At 41.9% G+C, this 14,816-nt stretch overlaps 1 protein-coding gene across 1 annotated transcript in view; it reads right to left on the bottom strand.

The window, feature by feature from the left end:
• The window catches only part of HNRNPM (heterogeneous nuclear ribonucleoprotein M), a 169,358-nt gene that overhangs the window by 114,693 nt on the left and 39,849 nt on the right, over positions 1-14,816 (bottom strand). The window contains exon 6 of the mRNA XM_083179038.1: positions 3,407-3,685. Within this exon, the coding sequence (XP_083035164.1) occupies positions 3,407-3,685 (279 nt within the window). The remainder of the gene's footprint in view (positions 1-3,406; positions 3,686-14,816) is intronic.

Genomic DNA, 14,816 nt, shown 5'->3' with positions numbered 1-14,816 from the left:
AATAGGAATCATCAGTCCTGTATGCAGAATCGTAGGAACTTCTTGTCTTGACTGACTGGTATATAATACAGTACAGTATACGTCTTTCAGACTGAAATTTTCAGTACTTGTGTAGGCAGTTACGTATTCAGAGTAGCGTCCCTGTCAGTATCAGCACCGTGTTCCCACCCATTCGCAGCTAGCCAGAGCTTACGTAGTTAGCGTAGTCAGTCAGCGCTTATTACCTTGTGTGGGAACCATTGACCATTTTAACCTGCCTGACATGACAGGTGTGAAGGTGTTCCTGAAACACCCCCACTATCCACGTCTGCCCGAAGCGTGGCGAGCCCCGCGAGGGAGACTGTACGCGTCCTCCTGACCGGTTCATAGCCCTACTATCCAAATCGGCGTGGAGTTGATTTTCTAAAGTGTGGCAAGCGCAGCGAGCCACCGAGCCCAAAGTGTGGCGAACCCCGTGAGGGGACGTGGAATACGCGTCCCCTCGCTGCACTTGCCACACTTTATAAAATCGACTCCACGCTGATGTGGACAGTGGGGGTATAAACAGGCCGGGAGGATACATACCGCGGGGCTCGCTACGCTTCGGGCTGGCGTGGATAGTGGGCGCTTAAATGGCGGCATTTGCCAGTATGTAACATGGAGCACTGGCAAATGCATCCTTTATTGTGCATGAGACGCACTTGCGCACTGCACCACTCCTTTGTGCAGGAGACCCACGCGCTACCGAACCCCTAACCCTGTCCATCTCCCTGAAGCCGACACGGGCAGGGTTGCCATACCTTACCGCAAGAATTACGGAGATGCACAAGCGTCTGAACGCTCGTGCGTCTCAGACAGATGGAACGCCTCTCTGGCCAGTGCCCGCCACCGTAGGGGATCTGGCGGTTACAGACGCTGTGTGAGGCGCTCACTAGGCTTGCCAGGGACAGAGCTGCAGCTCACGTGGACAGTACGGTGACTACGCTGCCTGAAGGAACATGCATTTTCTTTAAGGGAATTCTATAAACTTCTATCAATACCTGCAGCTCCAATGCAATAGGTCGACTAGACACAACTGCAAGTTGTACACATTCTCCTCCAAAAAGGTATAGTAGTTCCTGAAGTTCATTCAGCAACAGCAGCATCTACTTCAGGTATGTAGGCAGTACGGATGTTGTAATGGTTAGCATTACTGCCTCACAGCACTGAGGTCATGGGTTAAATTCCCACCATGGCTCTAATTGTGCAGAGTTTGTATATTCTCCCCGTACTTGCGTGGGTTTCCTCCGGGGACACCGGTTTCCTCCCACAATACAAAAAAATACTGGTAGGCTAACTGGCTCCAAACAAAATTAACCATAGAATGTTTGTGTGTGCGTGTATATGTGGTAGGGACTGATGTGAATGTTCAAATATTCTCTGTAAAGCACTGCGGAATATGTATGCGCTATATAAGAAACTGTTAATAAACCGTTAATAAATAAATTAATAATAATAATAATAATAATAATAAAAGGTGCCCGGACCGTCCGTTCTGTACTATGAGATGCGCACTCCCGCGCATCTCATCGTACGGTACAAAAAGTATGTGCTGCACATACTTTTTTGTACTAGCTGTTCATCGCATTGCATGCACAAGGCATGCAATGCGATGCGATATGTACTATATAAGTGCCGAACGGATCCGATGAACGGACCGTCTATGGGCACCATTATACACCAGATTTGTTAATCACCAATAGGATACAGGTGTTCTACCGTGGAAAATTTTCCTAGCTTTTTTATCAAGGTTCTGCTATTCCTTGGAGATTAACCCTTTCATCATTAATGAATAGTAAAGCTTCTACTCCAGTGATGACTAACCTTGACACTCCAGCTGTTGTTGAACACATCCCAGCATGCCCTGCTACAGTTTTACTATTTGGCCATGCTAAAACTGATGCAGGGCATGCTGGGATGTGTAGTTCAACAACAGCTGCAGTATCAGCCATCACTGCTTTACTCAAACACTCCTTAGCTGCCAAGATCCGATGAGATCGGGCCTCTGCAGTGTGGTATGGCTGTAAGTCTTAGGATCTATAGTCAAATAAAAAGATTGATTTTCTGACGGCCACATCTCTATAGTTTAACAAATATTTTCAACATACTTTCTACCATAACGATATAAAACATCTTGGTAACTTTAGCTCTCCAGATCCATTAACTGGAAATTTCTATTCACCAGGAAAAAAACAGCACCTTCATTGTTAAAACCAGCCTGACATCTTATAACCCTGCAGCTCCAATGCAATAGGTTGACTAGACACAACTGCAAGTTGTTCCTCACAGAAGGAGCTGTATTTATCTTCGGTGCAGAGGCTGAGGCACATTAAGAAGGCACACTAACCAGCTAAATAAAAAGTAAAAACAGTAATGCCCTTATAAAAAGGAGTTTACCTCATTTGGGCATTTTCTGGCTGGTGGGGGCTGCATGAACACGCAACTCAGTGCCATTTTAAAAACAGACGGGCAGGACTCTATAAAAGCCACACGCCCTAAAAAGTACCAAGTCCTAGTATACATGGGCAGGATTCTATACAGGCCACTCCTGGATATTTTTCTTCCCTTCGGGGACCCACCCCTTTCAGCTCCATGCTGAGATAGAGGTAAGCCCTAGCAGGGAAGAAAAAGGACACTCCCTACCTATTCAAACTAGTTAGGAGACATGAGAAAAAAAAAAAGAGACAAGAAGGAAGGGGAGGAGTAAGGTTATATACCACCAGGTGGGCGGTCCCTAGTTAGCAGTTTCTGGCTGGCCTAGAATCTCCAATATCAAGTCCTCTGCCTGCTATAAATCAGAGTATTGGTATATACAAATTGGACATTGAGGCATTAGAAGACACCAGCCAGTTAGCGTTGCATCACCAAAAAAAAAAAAAACACAGCCAAAATTAAATAGGAGGTGCCCGAGTGGAAGCCTGATGGTGGCAGCTACTTACCCACAATGCAGTAGAAGCCAGTAATAAGTTGGTAACTAGTAGTGCAAGGGAATCCCTATACTCTAAAAAGGTGAAGTAAGCCACTTCAGTTGCTTAAGAAAGAGTAATCATTGTGACGGCCTGGTAAACAAGCTCTAACAAAAATGTAGACGTATTCGCCAGTCACACCATCTTATAACTGTTGCTGGGCCAGTATAACTGATGAGAGGCATAGTATAATTGTCGTGAGGGAAAGCAGTGGTTTACCTACTGTGGCTTGGTGGTAAATTGGAATAAATTGCTATACAAGCCAGAAGACTTGTTTGCTCACTTCTTAAACCACACTTGTAATTTGCAATGGTCAGTATTGTTTCTAAAGCCATTACACAAAAAAAAAAAAAAAAAAAAAACATTTTTCACGATAGGTGGCAAAAACAAATGGTCAAATAAATAAAATGATCAGCACTTACATTGGCAACAAACACCGTGGTCCCAAGTCTTCCAGACTGCAATGCAAAGATGACATCACCAGGGATGTTTGGGTTGTTAAGAATGCTTGGTGGTATATTTAAATTAGAGCCAGCTGGCCCTGGGCAAGACATTCCAATAGGATTATTCATGCCTATTGTTCTAGGCATTCCCATAGGCCCTGGCATTCCAAGACCTATAAGATCTGGTGTCCCCATGTTCATGGCTCCTGGCCTAAAAATACTTTGTACAGCTCTTCTAGAATGCTCTCCATCAGGATCCTGCAAAACAAATATTTTATATGAATTTTACATTTAAAAATGATTGCGTCTGTCCAACTACTCTGGGTTAGCAAACGGGAAGCTGATAAATAGGAATCCTGGGTATACAACTACTGCTGTTCAAATTGTTAAACAAAGGAGCAGGAGACTTTCAGAAGTAATTAATATGCTCATTCAGCCGTCCGTACTCAACTTATTATAAACAAGGTCCCCATAAAAGACAGGACCACTTATCACTGGAACTCCAGAATCCCTACAACACCATTAAATAAATAGATAAGCCAGTTTTGGGAAGCAAGTGATTTTACCCAACACAAAACACTTTCTTGTGAATTCAGTGGCACATTGATGTTAAAATATGGAACTATGAGCCAGTTATGATGTGTGTGCACTAGTGTTGTGGTGGCAAAGTGAAGCCGGTACTCCAATAGCTGCAAGGAACTTACCTGCAATGCCAAGGGAAGAAGTAGGCCAGCTTTGTAGTGGTGTGCAGATATATGGCTGTTTCTTTGGATGTGAAGTCAATTTAACCCTCTAGCAAAGGGCAAGAGTCACTCCTTAAGCCAGGAATATTGATTCACTGTTGCGCATTACTGTACTTAACCCAGTCTGCCAAAATAACACTCGATGTCAAATAAAACAATTGACATGGTTTGGGATTTGCTTTGACATGCTTTCATCATTCCTGGTGATGGAGTTTTCTCTGAGGATTGTACTGAAAGATCCGTATTTCATCACAGGTAATAACTTTGAAAGTGAATTTGAAGAAACATTGAGCCGTTCAAACCGATTTGCTTTCTTTTTTTTGGTACTCATGTATTAGCCGGGCGCCCGGCTAAACTGACAACGTAGCTTTGGCTAATTTGTCAGTGTAGCCATTGCCGGGTGAAGGGGTTAAATTTGTTTGGCATGAACAATTATTACAAACCCATATTAGTTAATACTGATTAAACTGTGCAGATCTAAATGTTTTTGGATACTGTCCCTTAACATTCCCTCAAAGAATTTACCCACGATTGAGGTTAAGCTCACAGGTCTATAATTTGCTGGATCAACCCTTTTCCCTTTTTTTGAATATTGGTAACACCACTGTTATTCTCCAGTCCTTAGGCACTTTACCAGCTGAAAATTAGTTTTCAAAAAATTTAATACAGGGTTGGCTTATTCCTCCCTTAATTTTATTAGAATCCTAGGATGTATCCTGCCCGGACCTGGTTATTTGTTTTGATTTTGCCAAGCTGCTTTGTTATCTCATTTGTAGTGAATTCAATATTAAGCTCTAGCTGGCTCGTCCCATTTGTGGTACCTGTGGGTTCCACTGTCCGTTCCACTCTAGTAAATACAGATGAGAAAAATGTACGTAACCATTTGGCTTTGTTCTATTTCTCAGTGACTATTTCCCTTGATAGGAGTTAATAAGGGCCTATGTTGCTAGTTATGTATTTGAAAAGCTTCTTAGGATTTGTTTTACTTGGTGGCTATGTGCTCTTAAATTTTAGATACTTTAATTACCCCTTTACAAGTTTTATTTAATTCTTTGTATTTATTGAATGCCTCATTCGCAATAGTCTTTCAAATTTTGAATGCTCTTGTTTATTGCTGTCTTTACTTTTTTGTAAAACCATCTTGCTTGATTGGCCGGACGTTTATCTCTCCTCATCACCCTTGCATTTATCTCTTGTTAAGGCTTAATACATATGCCCCAGTGTGCTATTCCTGTAATGTATACCTCTACGGATTGCACACCCTGCCAGCAGTAACCTACGCAGTGCACCCCAGCTGATTGCCTTGGATGGTTCCTCCTGCGGGCAGGATGTGATTCACTGGATGTTTCCAAACAACTGTATATCCTACTACTATACAAGTAGTTTCCTGTATCTACATTGATTCGTTGTATGGCTCACCTTTCACAGTGTAACCTTTGTAGTGTGCCCAACATGGCTGCCTTATCTGGTACACTTATGGATGGGAGGAAAAATATATGGACCCGACTTGTCTTCTTGGGACCCAACACAACACTGCAATCACTTAATTTTGTGTCATTTCTACTAGGGGTAAGCAATTCCACCCAGGGTAACCCTACGCAGTGCACCCAAGATGGCTGCCTCACCTGGTACCTTGTTAATTTTCTTTATATATAGTGCTCTTTCTCCAATAGGACTCAAGGTGCTTAATTTATTATTTATTTACAGTTTCTTATATAGCACAGCAGATTCCGTTGCGCTTTACAATGGTAGACAGTGATAAAACAAAAGGGGTAACAGACAGACAGACAGACTTGGAGGTAGGAGAGCCCTGCTGCAAGCTTACAATCTATAGGGATATAGGATGGAAACACAAGGACAGGCATCAGTAATAGCATAGCAGTCCCACCAAGTTACAAGTCCAGAAGGGAAGCTATAAAATACATAAGTGCCTCAAACGGTTATGCATGTAGAATTTAAATAGGATAAGCTTCCCTGAAGAGGTGAGTTTTCAGGGAACGCTTGAAGGCTAGTGGAATGGCATTCCATAGGATGGGAGCAGCCCTATGAAAGTCCTGTAATAGTGAATGGGAGCTAGTGATCCGTGCAGAAGAGAGACGCAGATCTTGTGCAGAGCAGAGTGGTCGAGATGGGAGATCTTTTGTGATAAGTAGAGAGATATATGCTGGTGCAGTATGGTTAATAGCTTTATATGCTAGTAGAAGTGTTTTGTATAGAATACGGTAAGATACAGGTAACCAATGGAAGGACTGGCAGAGCGGATCAGTAGACGAGGAGTGTCTTGCAAGGAAGATCAGCCTAGTAGCAGCATTTCAAATGGATTGCAGTGGCGAGAGTTTGTTCTTGGGAAGACTAGTTAGGAGACTATTGCAATAATCAATGCGGGATATAATGAGTGCATGGATAAGAGAATTATTAGTGTCTTGTGTGAGATACGCTCATATTTTGGATATGTTTTTTAGATGCATGTAACATGATTTGGAGACAGATTGAATGTGGGGAAGAAAGGACAGGTCAGTCGAGGATGACCCCTAAGCAACGAGCTTGTGGGGTAGGGTAGATTGCCGAGTTGTCAACAGTGATGGAGATATCAGGATGGTAACTTCTTAGTTGGCGGGAATATAAGTAATTCAGTTAAGGAAATATTGAGTTTGAGTTGGCAAGAAGAAGACATCAAAAATGAGATATTTGAGCTCCCATCTGCCAAGGGTCGTGGATGCTCACCATGCAATACAAAATCGCCACCGCTGGGTGGCTAATACTCCAAACTAACAGTGGATTGATATACTGTACCAATGAAACCCTGCCATTTGCCAAGCTTACACAGTATACTACAGTATGAGACGCTTGTGCGTCTCATCCCTGTGAACATCGCTGCGGCTCCAACTGTACTGTACAACTGTGTAATGGGGAGAGATAAAAGCTCCTCCCTAAGTTCCTGGATGCCAAAACACGGTTTAACCTCTTCATACAATATTTCCTATATGTTGTACTCAGTAGTAATGTGCTAGGTGGACAATTGGAGGGGACCCTACCTACAGTTGCTTGCCGATTCGCTTACTGATGTAATAAACGACTGCTTAGTCTCTACGACACAAAGAATCTGAGTTATCAGGGTGCAAAGTAAATACATTTTTCCCCATTGACTAGAATGGACCCGTTAAATCAGACCTCCCATGGGTTCTGATGCGTGCAGTTACCCTTTCCGGGGTCCCAGAAACTTGGGGTTTATAGCCTCTGGTCCATGGGTCCTCAAACTACAAATCCCAGCATGCATTGCCACAGTTTTAACACTCCCATATAGCAAAGCTGTGGCAAGGTATGATGGGATGTGTAGTTTCACAACATCTGGAGAGCCACAGTTTGAGGACCCATGCGTAGATAAACATCCCCTCTTCCTTACGAACCCATCTCTGAGCCAATTGGAACACCATAATCAGAGATATTAAGCTAATTTTAATTTATCCATAGGGTTAAGCTTTAGCAATACTATGTTAACATGCTTTTACACCAACGATTCTGTAACACATGCTATGGTTCTTGCTGCATGGAGTCACACAAAAAGGCTTTTATGTAAAAAAGTTTGTGCGAGTGCTTAGTTTTATTAAATATAACTTTTATAAATGTTTAAATTTAAGAAGAAAAAAAGAATCAGTGTGATCGAACACCGGTTTCCAGCGTGTAGAGCAGCGCAGTTATCCACTAGCCTACGCCACTTGGGGATGTGTATGTAGATAGAGTGTGCTCCCATTCAGAGGCAGCCATAGTACCATTCCAGAACAGGGTTTTTTTTTTAAGAACTTACCGTTCGAACCTCTTTCTCTGAGTCCATCCTGGCGACACAGCTAACCTTGGGATGTAGTAGGGTCCACAGGAGGAAAGGCACCTATGCTGACTTCTTTTGTAAAGCAGGCTCCTCCCTTTTGCATCCCAGAATGCTTCATTTCAAACGTCAAAAGCCCACTAGGATACACAACTCAGTACAATGCCTGAACATCTTATAGGCACAATCAATATAACCATAACATGACAAAACATGAACAGTATACTCACTGAGCGTAAGCGTAATCTTCGCTGTGTCGCCAGGCTGGACTCAGAGAAAGGGGTTTGAACATTAAGTTCCTACAAAAATCCTCTTTTCTCTTTAGTCAATCCTGGCGACAAAGCTAACATTGGGACGTTCACAAGCCGGTTCTTTGGGAGGGTACGCTCAGGCTTACAGATTTCATCACTGTTTGCCCAAATGAGGAATCCTCCAACACGAACTCTTGAAACCTGTAAAATTTGGTAAAGGTATGAACAGAGGGCAAATTGGCAACCCTGCACAACTGGTCCACTGTAGCCCCATGACGCACAGGCCAAGAGGAAGCAACTGATCTGGTAATATGAGCATTGATCCGCGAAGGAACAGGACCACCTACCCTGGTGTAAGCATAAGCAATCACTGACTTCAGCCACCTGGCAATGGTCTGTTTTGAAGCAGGCCACCCAATTTTATGCACATCATACAACACCAAAAGCAGATTTGCGAATGTCCTTTACTCTTTCCACGTATATCCGCAAGGCGCGGACAACGTCCAACTTTTTCAACTTCTCCCGATGTTTTCACCTCCTGAGGGGGTTAGAAATAGGGACAACAATCTACTGGTTCAAAATGAAAAGATGATGCTACCTTAGGTAGAAATTTTCGAAGCACAGCTCTATCTTCATGAAAGATCAAGAACGGAGACTTGCAAGAGGCAATGGCTAACAAAAAGGTAGGTTTCCATGAAACAAATTTAAGATCAGCCGATCAAATGGAGGATCGTGTAAAACTGACAATACATACGACAAATCCCAAGGTGCCACTGGCTGCCTATAAGGTGGTTTAAGCCTAGTAACACCTTGTAAAAAAAGTCTGAACCTCAGGAAAGAGAGCCACTCTCTTCTGAAAGAAAATGGATAATGCCAAAAGCTGCACCTTTAAAGATTGCAGGCTCAGTTCAGCCAAAAACCCATCCTTAAATCTTAAACCTAGAGGTATGTACCCTCTGACGTTCACACCACCTGATGTAAATCTTCCATACCCGGTGGTAATTTGCAGCAGACACAGGCTTGCGAGCCCTTAGCATGATCTGGATGACCGCATCCAAAAAAACCTTATTTTCCAATAAGGAGATTTCATAAGCCAAGCCGTCAAATTGAGACAAGCTAGGTCCAGAAAGAGAAATGGTCCAGAAAGAGAAATGGTCCTTGCTTTAACAAATCCGGTTGAAGAGGTAGACGCCAAGAGTCCCTCGACCACCTCAGTATGTCTGAGCACCAGAACCATGAAAACAGCCGACAGGGCAGGGATGTTCACTTCCGCCCACTTGAAAATCTGCGAGACTTCCTGCATCGCCAACATGCTGCGAGTCCCTCCTTGATTCAAGTAAGCCACTGCCGTGGCATTGTCCGACTGCACACATACAGGGAATCCCCTCAGAAGATCCTCTGCCTTCAGAAGAGTGTTCCAAACTGCTCGAAGCTCCAAAATATTGATCGGCAGTCTGGATTCCTCCTTGGATCATTGCCCCTGCAATCTTAATTGAAGGGCTACTGCCCCCCAAATCCTGAGACTGGCATCGGTTGTGACAACCAGCCAATCCCACGATTGAAGGGAGCGTCCCAACTGCAAGGTCTCCAGGTCCATCCACCACCTCAGAGACTCCCTTGTATCCTGAGAGAGCAACAACCATTCCTTCTTCATGGTCTTTGCATTCCTTGACCAGCATGCTAGAATATTCCACTGGAATTAGAGTAAAACCTTGGAAACGAATGTCTCGAACGTCGCCACCATCTTATGCAGTATGGGTATTTGTGCAGTACTGACCAAACACGCCCTTCACGGCAGCCTGAATAGGTCTCCAGCTGGTTCAATCAGCCGGCAAGCTAATAGTATGAAGGGAAAGGGGATTTCGAGAGATCTCACTCAGGCGCTTATGATTTAGATGCTTTGGGAAAAAACAATGATCCAATCCAGTGTTTTAAATATTTCTAAAGACAGATATATTGTATTGTTCACTTGTATTTTAAAAGTCTTTTAATGAAAAAAGGGGGGCGGGGGGAAATTGGTGTAAAAAATATATAAAAAAATATATTAAATAAAAGTTAAAGTCACTCACAAGAGGTCCGGTGTAAATTAGTTGTTAGTTCAGTCCCGTTAATTGTAATCCAGGGTGAGAAGCGTTAATCCACACTCCTTACTCACTTTATTTTGCGGTGCGGTGAGATCTGCACTGAAGTCCCAGCAAGCTACTGCAGCCGTGGTCCCGGCTTCCAGGCTGGAGAAGAGATTGTGTAGATCTCACACGGTGAGGGGGAAGGCAGTCGGTCCTGCGGCTCCTTTGCGGCTAAAGTAAAATAGGTTTAAAAGGTGACCACGTCCACCTTCCGACGCATTTCGATCCGTAGTGGGATCTTTATCAAGGCTTGGGTGGTAGTGGTCACATTTATATCCCCAAGTCTTCATTATCCATGTTCCTTATCTCGTTCTATTCCATCCAGATTCCCTGGCAATCTTAAAGGTGCACTGTATCAATTATCCACGGATCCCGACAATTCCTTTTATATGCTCATTTTTATAAATGGTTCAGGAGGGGAGTTTTTTGCTTTTATCTTCCCATTTAAAAAGGGAAGGGCATATTTATTTCCTAGAAGGAGATAAACTGCAGTAGAGTTTTGATCTACATTAGAGGAAATCAAATATATCCTATGGGCTTACACATAAAGTGGTTTATATCAGATAGATTCCCTGTTATTTTAAAACGGTAAATATCACCTATCTATTTTAAAATGAAAGACGACTATGCGATTGATGACTAACTATTTGGAACATTTCGCAGCTTGGTGTTTTACATGAACCACTTCAATTCGAAGTCCCCATTCAGTCCTTGCGGACTTAGTGTTTTTAACTCGTAAACCAGCGCATTTCTGCCTGTGCCAATGCTACCTCTGTTATTTTTATGCCAGTTTCCCATAACCTGTTCTATTGCTTTGAAACTAATAAGGTAATTTATGGAGCAGTGATGTGTCTGTTTAAAATGGGCTGACATGCAGTGGCCATCAAGCCCATTTTTGATGTTCCTGAAGTGCTCCCCTAACCGTACTTTTAGGGCTCTACGTGTATTGCCAATGTATTGTTTTTCACATCTACACTGCATTAAATAGATTACGTTTTTGCTGTTACAAGTGGCGAAGCTTTTGATTTTATACTCCTTTTTGGTGACACATGAAACAAACGTTTCAATTTTGCTGCCCTCTTTATTTGTACAGTTCCTGCAGGCTATGCACAGCCCGCAGCGATAAAAGCCTTGTGATCTAATATTTGGACCTGTGCTTATTGGTTTTCTAGCACTTTTTACCAGATGTTTACATAGGTTTGGCGCCTTTTTATATATTATTACAGGTTTTTCAGGTAATAGTGTTTTTAAGATAGGATCTGACATTAGCACAGTCCAATGGCGATTTAATACTTTTTCGATGTTTTTGTGTTCATCATTGAACGTGGTGACAAAGAAAGATGAGAAATCCGGTTTAATTTTTTTTTCTTCCTTCAAAAGATCTTTTCTTTCTATTTTTTTTACTTTCTCTAAGGTCATCTGCAGTTTTTCTTCTTTGTATCCTTTTTTAACAAATTTGTCCTTCATATGGTCCACTTGATCTTCTAACAGTTTCACTTGTACAATTTCTTTTAATCCTTTGGAATTGACTAACCGGAATGGATGCTAACCAATTTGGATGGTGATTGCGGTCAGTCCTCATCAGGGAGTTGGTGTCTGTAGGTTTTTGGTAATTCTTTGTGGATATTTTTCCACTCTCCACAAAGATTGTTAGATCCAAGAAGTTGACAGTTGTATCACTGATAGAAAATGTGAGTTTTATATTAGTCATTTTGGTCCAGATGTTCACAGGACTGCAAGCTATCCCCGCCACACTAGAAGCAAGTCATCTATGCAGCGGTGATAGGACACGAAAGGTGCACCGAGCCTGCTCCACACATGGGATTCCTCCCAGTAGTTCATGAAGATTATCGCAAAGCTCGGTGCGAATTTTGTGCCCATCGCAGTCCCTGACCGCTGGAGAAAAAAATTGTTTTTGAAGAAAAAAAAAATAATAAAATTTGTTGTTCTTCAAAATAAACTCAATGCCCCCCAATATGAACTCCTTTGTTTCCTTGGACATTTCTACCTTTTCCAAATAATATCGCACAGCTTCCAAACCTCTCATGTGCAATAATTGTGTATAAGGATCCTACGTCTCCAGTCACCAAGAGGTCGCCTTCTTCCCATTTTATTTTCTCTAATTCTACCAGAGTTTGGGTGGTGTCCTTTAGGAACAATCTGCCCTTTTGTGCAATTGGTTGCAAGAAGTGGTCAATCATTTGAGAGAGATTAGATGTTATAGACCCTATTCCTGCCACGATCGGCCTCATTGGGGGGGGGGGGGATCTTCAACATTCTTATGGGATTTTGGTAACCCATATATAACGGGTAATGTTGGATCTACTATTTTTAAGAAATCTTTCTTTTTCTGTGATGGTACCTTTGGAGAAAGGTTTGTCCACCATATTGAAAAGATTCCGTTTGATGCTTTCTATTGGATTTTTTCGTAGGGGAAGATAGGTACAGTTGGAGCCCCTGTCAACTTTGTTCCTTAGGTCGTGGCTTACCATGGCTATCCTATTGTTCTCAGCAGCAATACAATACAGTAGAGGATTGACATAGTAATCCTATTACTCACTTAATCCAATTAACAGGCTAAATGAAGAGGGCTCCATCTGTATTTGTGTCTTTTAACATTTCACTTATCTTTTCTTAATATTTTATGGTGTCCATTACCACTATCCCGCACCCCTTATCGGCGGGTTTTATCGTTAAGTTCTCAATTTCCTTTAGGGATTTCATAGCTGCTTTCTCAGCTTTTGTCATGTTTTGCCGTTTTACTTTCTTGGGACCATTACAAACTTTTTCCAAATCTTCAATTACTAATTTTCCAAAGGTTTCTAGAAAACATCCTAGGCTATGTACTGGATTAAAGGTGGATTTTTTCTTAAATTTACTCCTTCCCGAGACGGCTTCTTCCACCAGTTGTGCCTCATTATCTTCCTTCTCTTTGTGGAAGAATTTTTTCAGGGACATTTTTCGCAGGAATTTCTGAGTATCCACAAAAAGGTCGAAGGATTTGGGGTCATTAGAGGGGGCACATTTTAGGCCCTTATGTAGCACTTGTTTCTCTTCTACTGAAAAGGGCATATGCACTTATGTTGAAGACTTGTATTAAACCGAGCACTATAATTTCTTTAGTAGTGTTCGGTTTTTTAAGACATTCAATTTGTTAGCATTTCTCTTTTTTAGACTTCGCTCCTCCTCTTTCCCCCCCATATTTTTTCTGAGGAGGACTCGGTTTTTGTTAGTATTTAGAAGTCTCTCTCGTTTTTTTGTTCCTGCGTTTCCCTAAAAAATGATTCCTAATGGGTTGATGGTTCAATATTAAAGGCGAGTGGGGGAAATTTTTTCCCTTATTCCATAATTTCTTATGAAATTATCTGAAGGAGTATTCTTGTCTCTAAGGTCAGTATCCTGATGGGAATTTTTATACTGATTTCTCCCATACATTGTGTTTCTCCCATGTGGTATAAATTCATTTCCCATGCGTTGATTGTCTTTTTCTATTGTCATACGATGTTCTTTGCAGATATCCGTGGTTATTGTGGGGACGTGTTGTATTTATCTCTCTCCTCCTCCAGTTATTCCCTTCACTTCTTGCAGTGTTAGGATTTGGTGTTCCTGTGTCATATCTGGAATTAGCAGTATCTGAATTTTGTGCCGCACATTCTTCCGATGTTGTTGAGCTATTGGTCTCTTGTATTTTAGGGTGATAGGCTCCCTGTTTGAGATCTTCTTTGTCTCTAAACATTTTTTTCTGTTTTTTTTTCCGGATAATGTCCTTCTCTAATTTGCATAATTTTTCAGATATTTTTTGTTCCAGATTTTTGCATTCCTCTAATGCTTTGAACGGACTCGTCAAGCTGCTCAACATGTCACAAAAAGGAGTATAAAATCAAAAGCTTCGCCATTTGTAACAGCAAAAACGTAATCTATTTAATGCAGTGTAGATGTGAAAAACAATACATTGGCAAAACACGTAGAGCCCTAAAAGTACGGTTAGGGGAGCACTTCAGGAACATCAAAAATGGGCTTGATGGCCACTGCATGTCAGCCCATTTTAAACAGACACATCACTGCTCCATAAATTACCTTATTAGTTTCAAAGCAATAGAACAGGTTAAGGGAAACTGGCGTAAAAATAACAGAGGTAGCATTGGCACAGGCAGAAATGCGCTGGTTTACGAGTTAAAAACACTAAGTCCGCAAGGACTGAATGGGGACTTCGAATTGAAGTGGTTCATGTAAAACACCAAGCTGTGAAATGTTCCAAATAGTTAAAAAAGTCATCAATCGCACCAGTCATCTTTCATTTTAAAATAGATAGGTGATATTTACCGTTTTAAAATAACAGGGAATCTATCTATAAACCACTTTATGTGTAAGCCCATAGGATATATTTGATTTCCTCTAATGTAGATCAAAACTCTACTGCAGTTTATCTCCTTCTAGGAAATAAAT

This window comes from Crinia signifera, chromosome 1 (genome assembly GCF_055691185.1).
Source record: "Crinia signifera chromosome 1, ASM5569118v1, whole genome shotgun sequence".
NCBI classification, from domain to species: Eukaryota; Metazoa; Chordata; class Amphibia; order Anura; family Myobatrachidae; genus Crinia; species Crinia signifera.
This window is presented reverse-complemented; position numbering and strand designations above follow the sequence as displayed.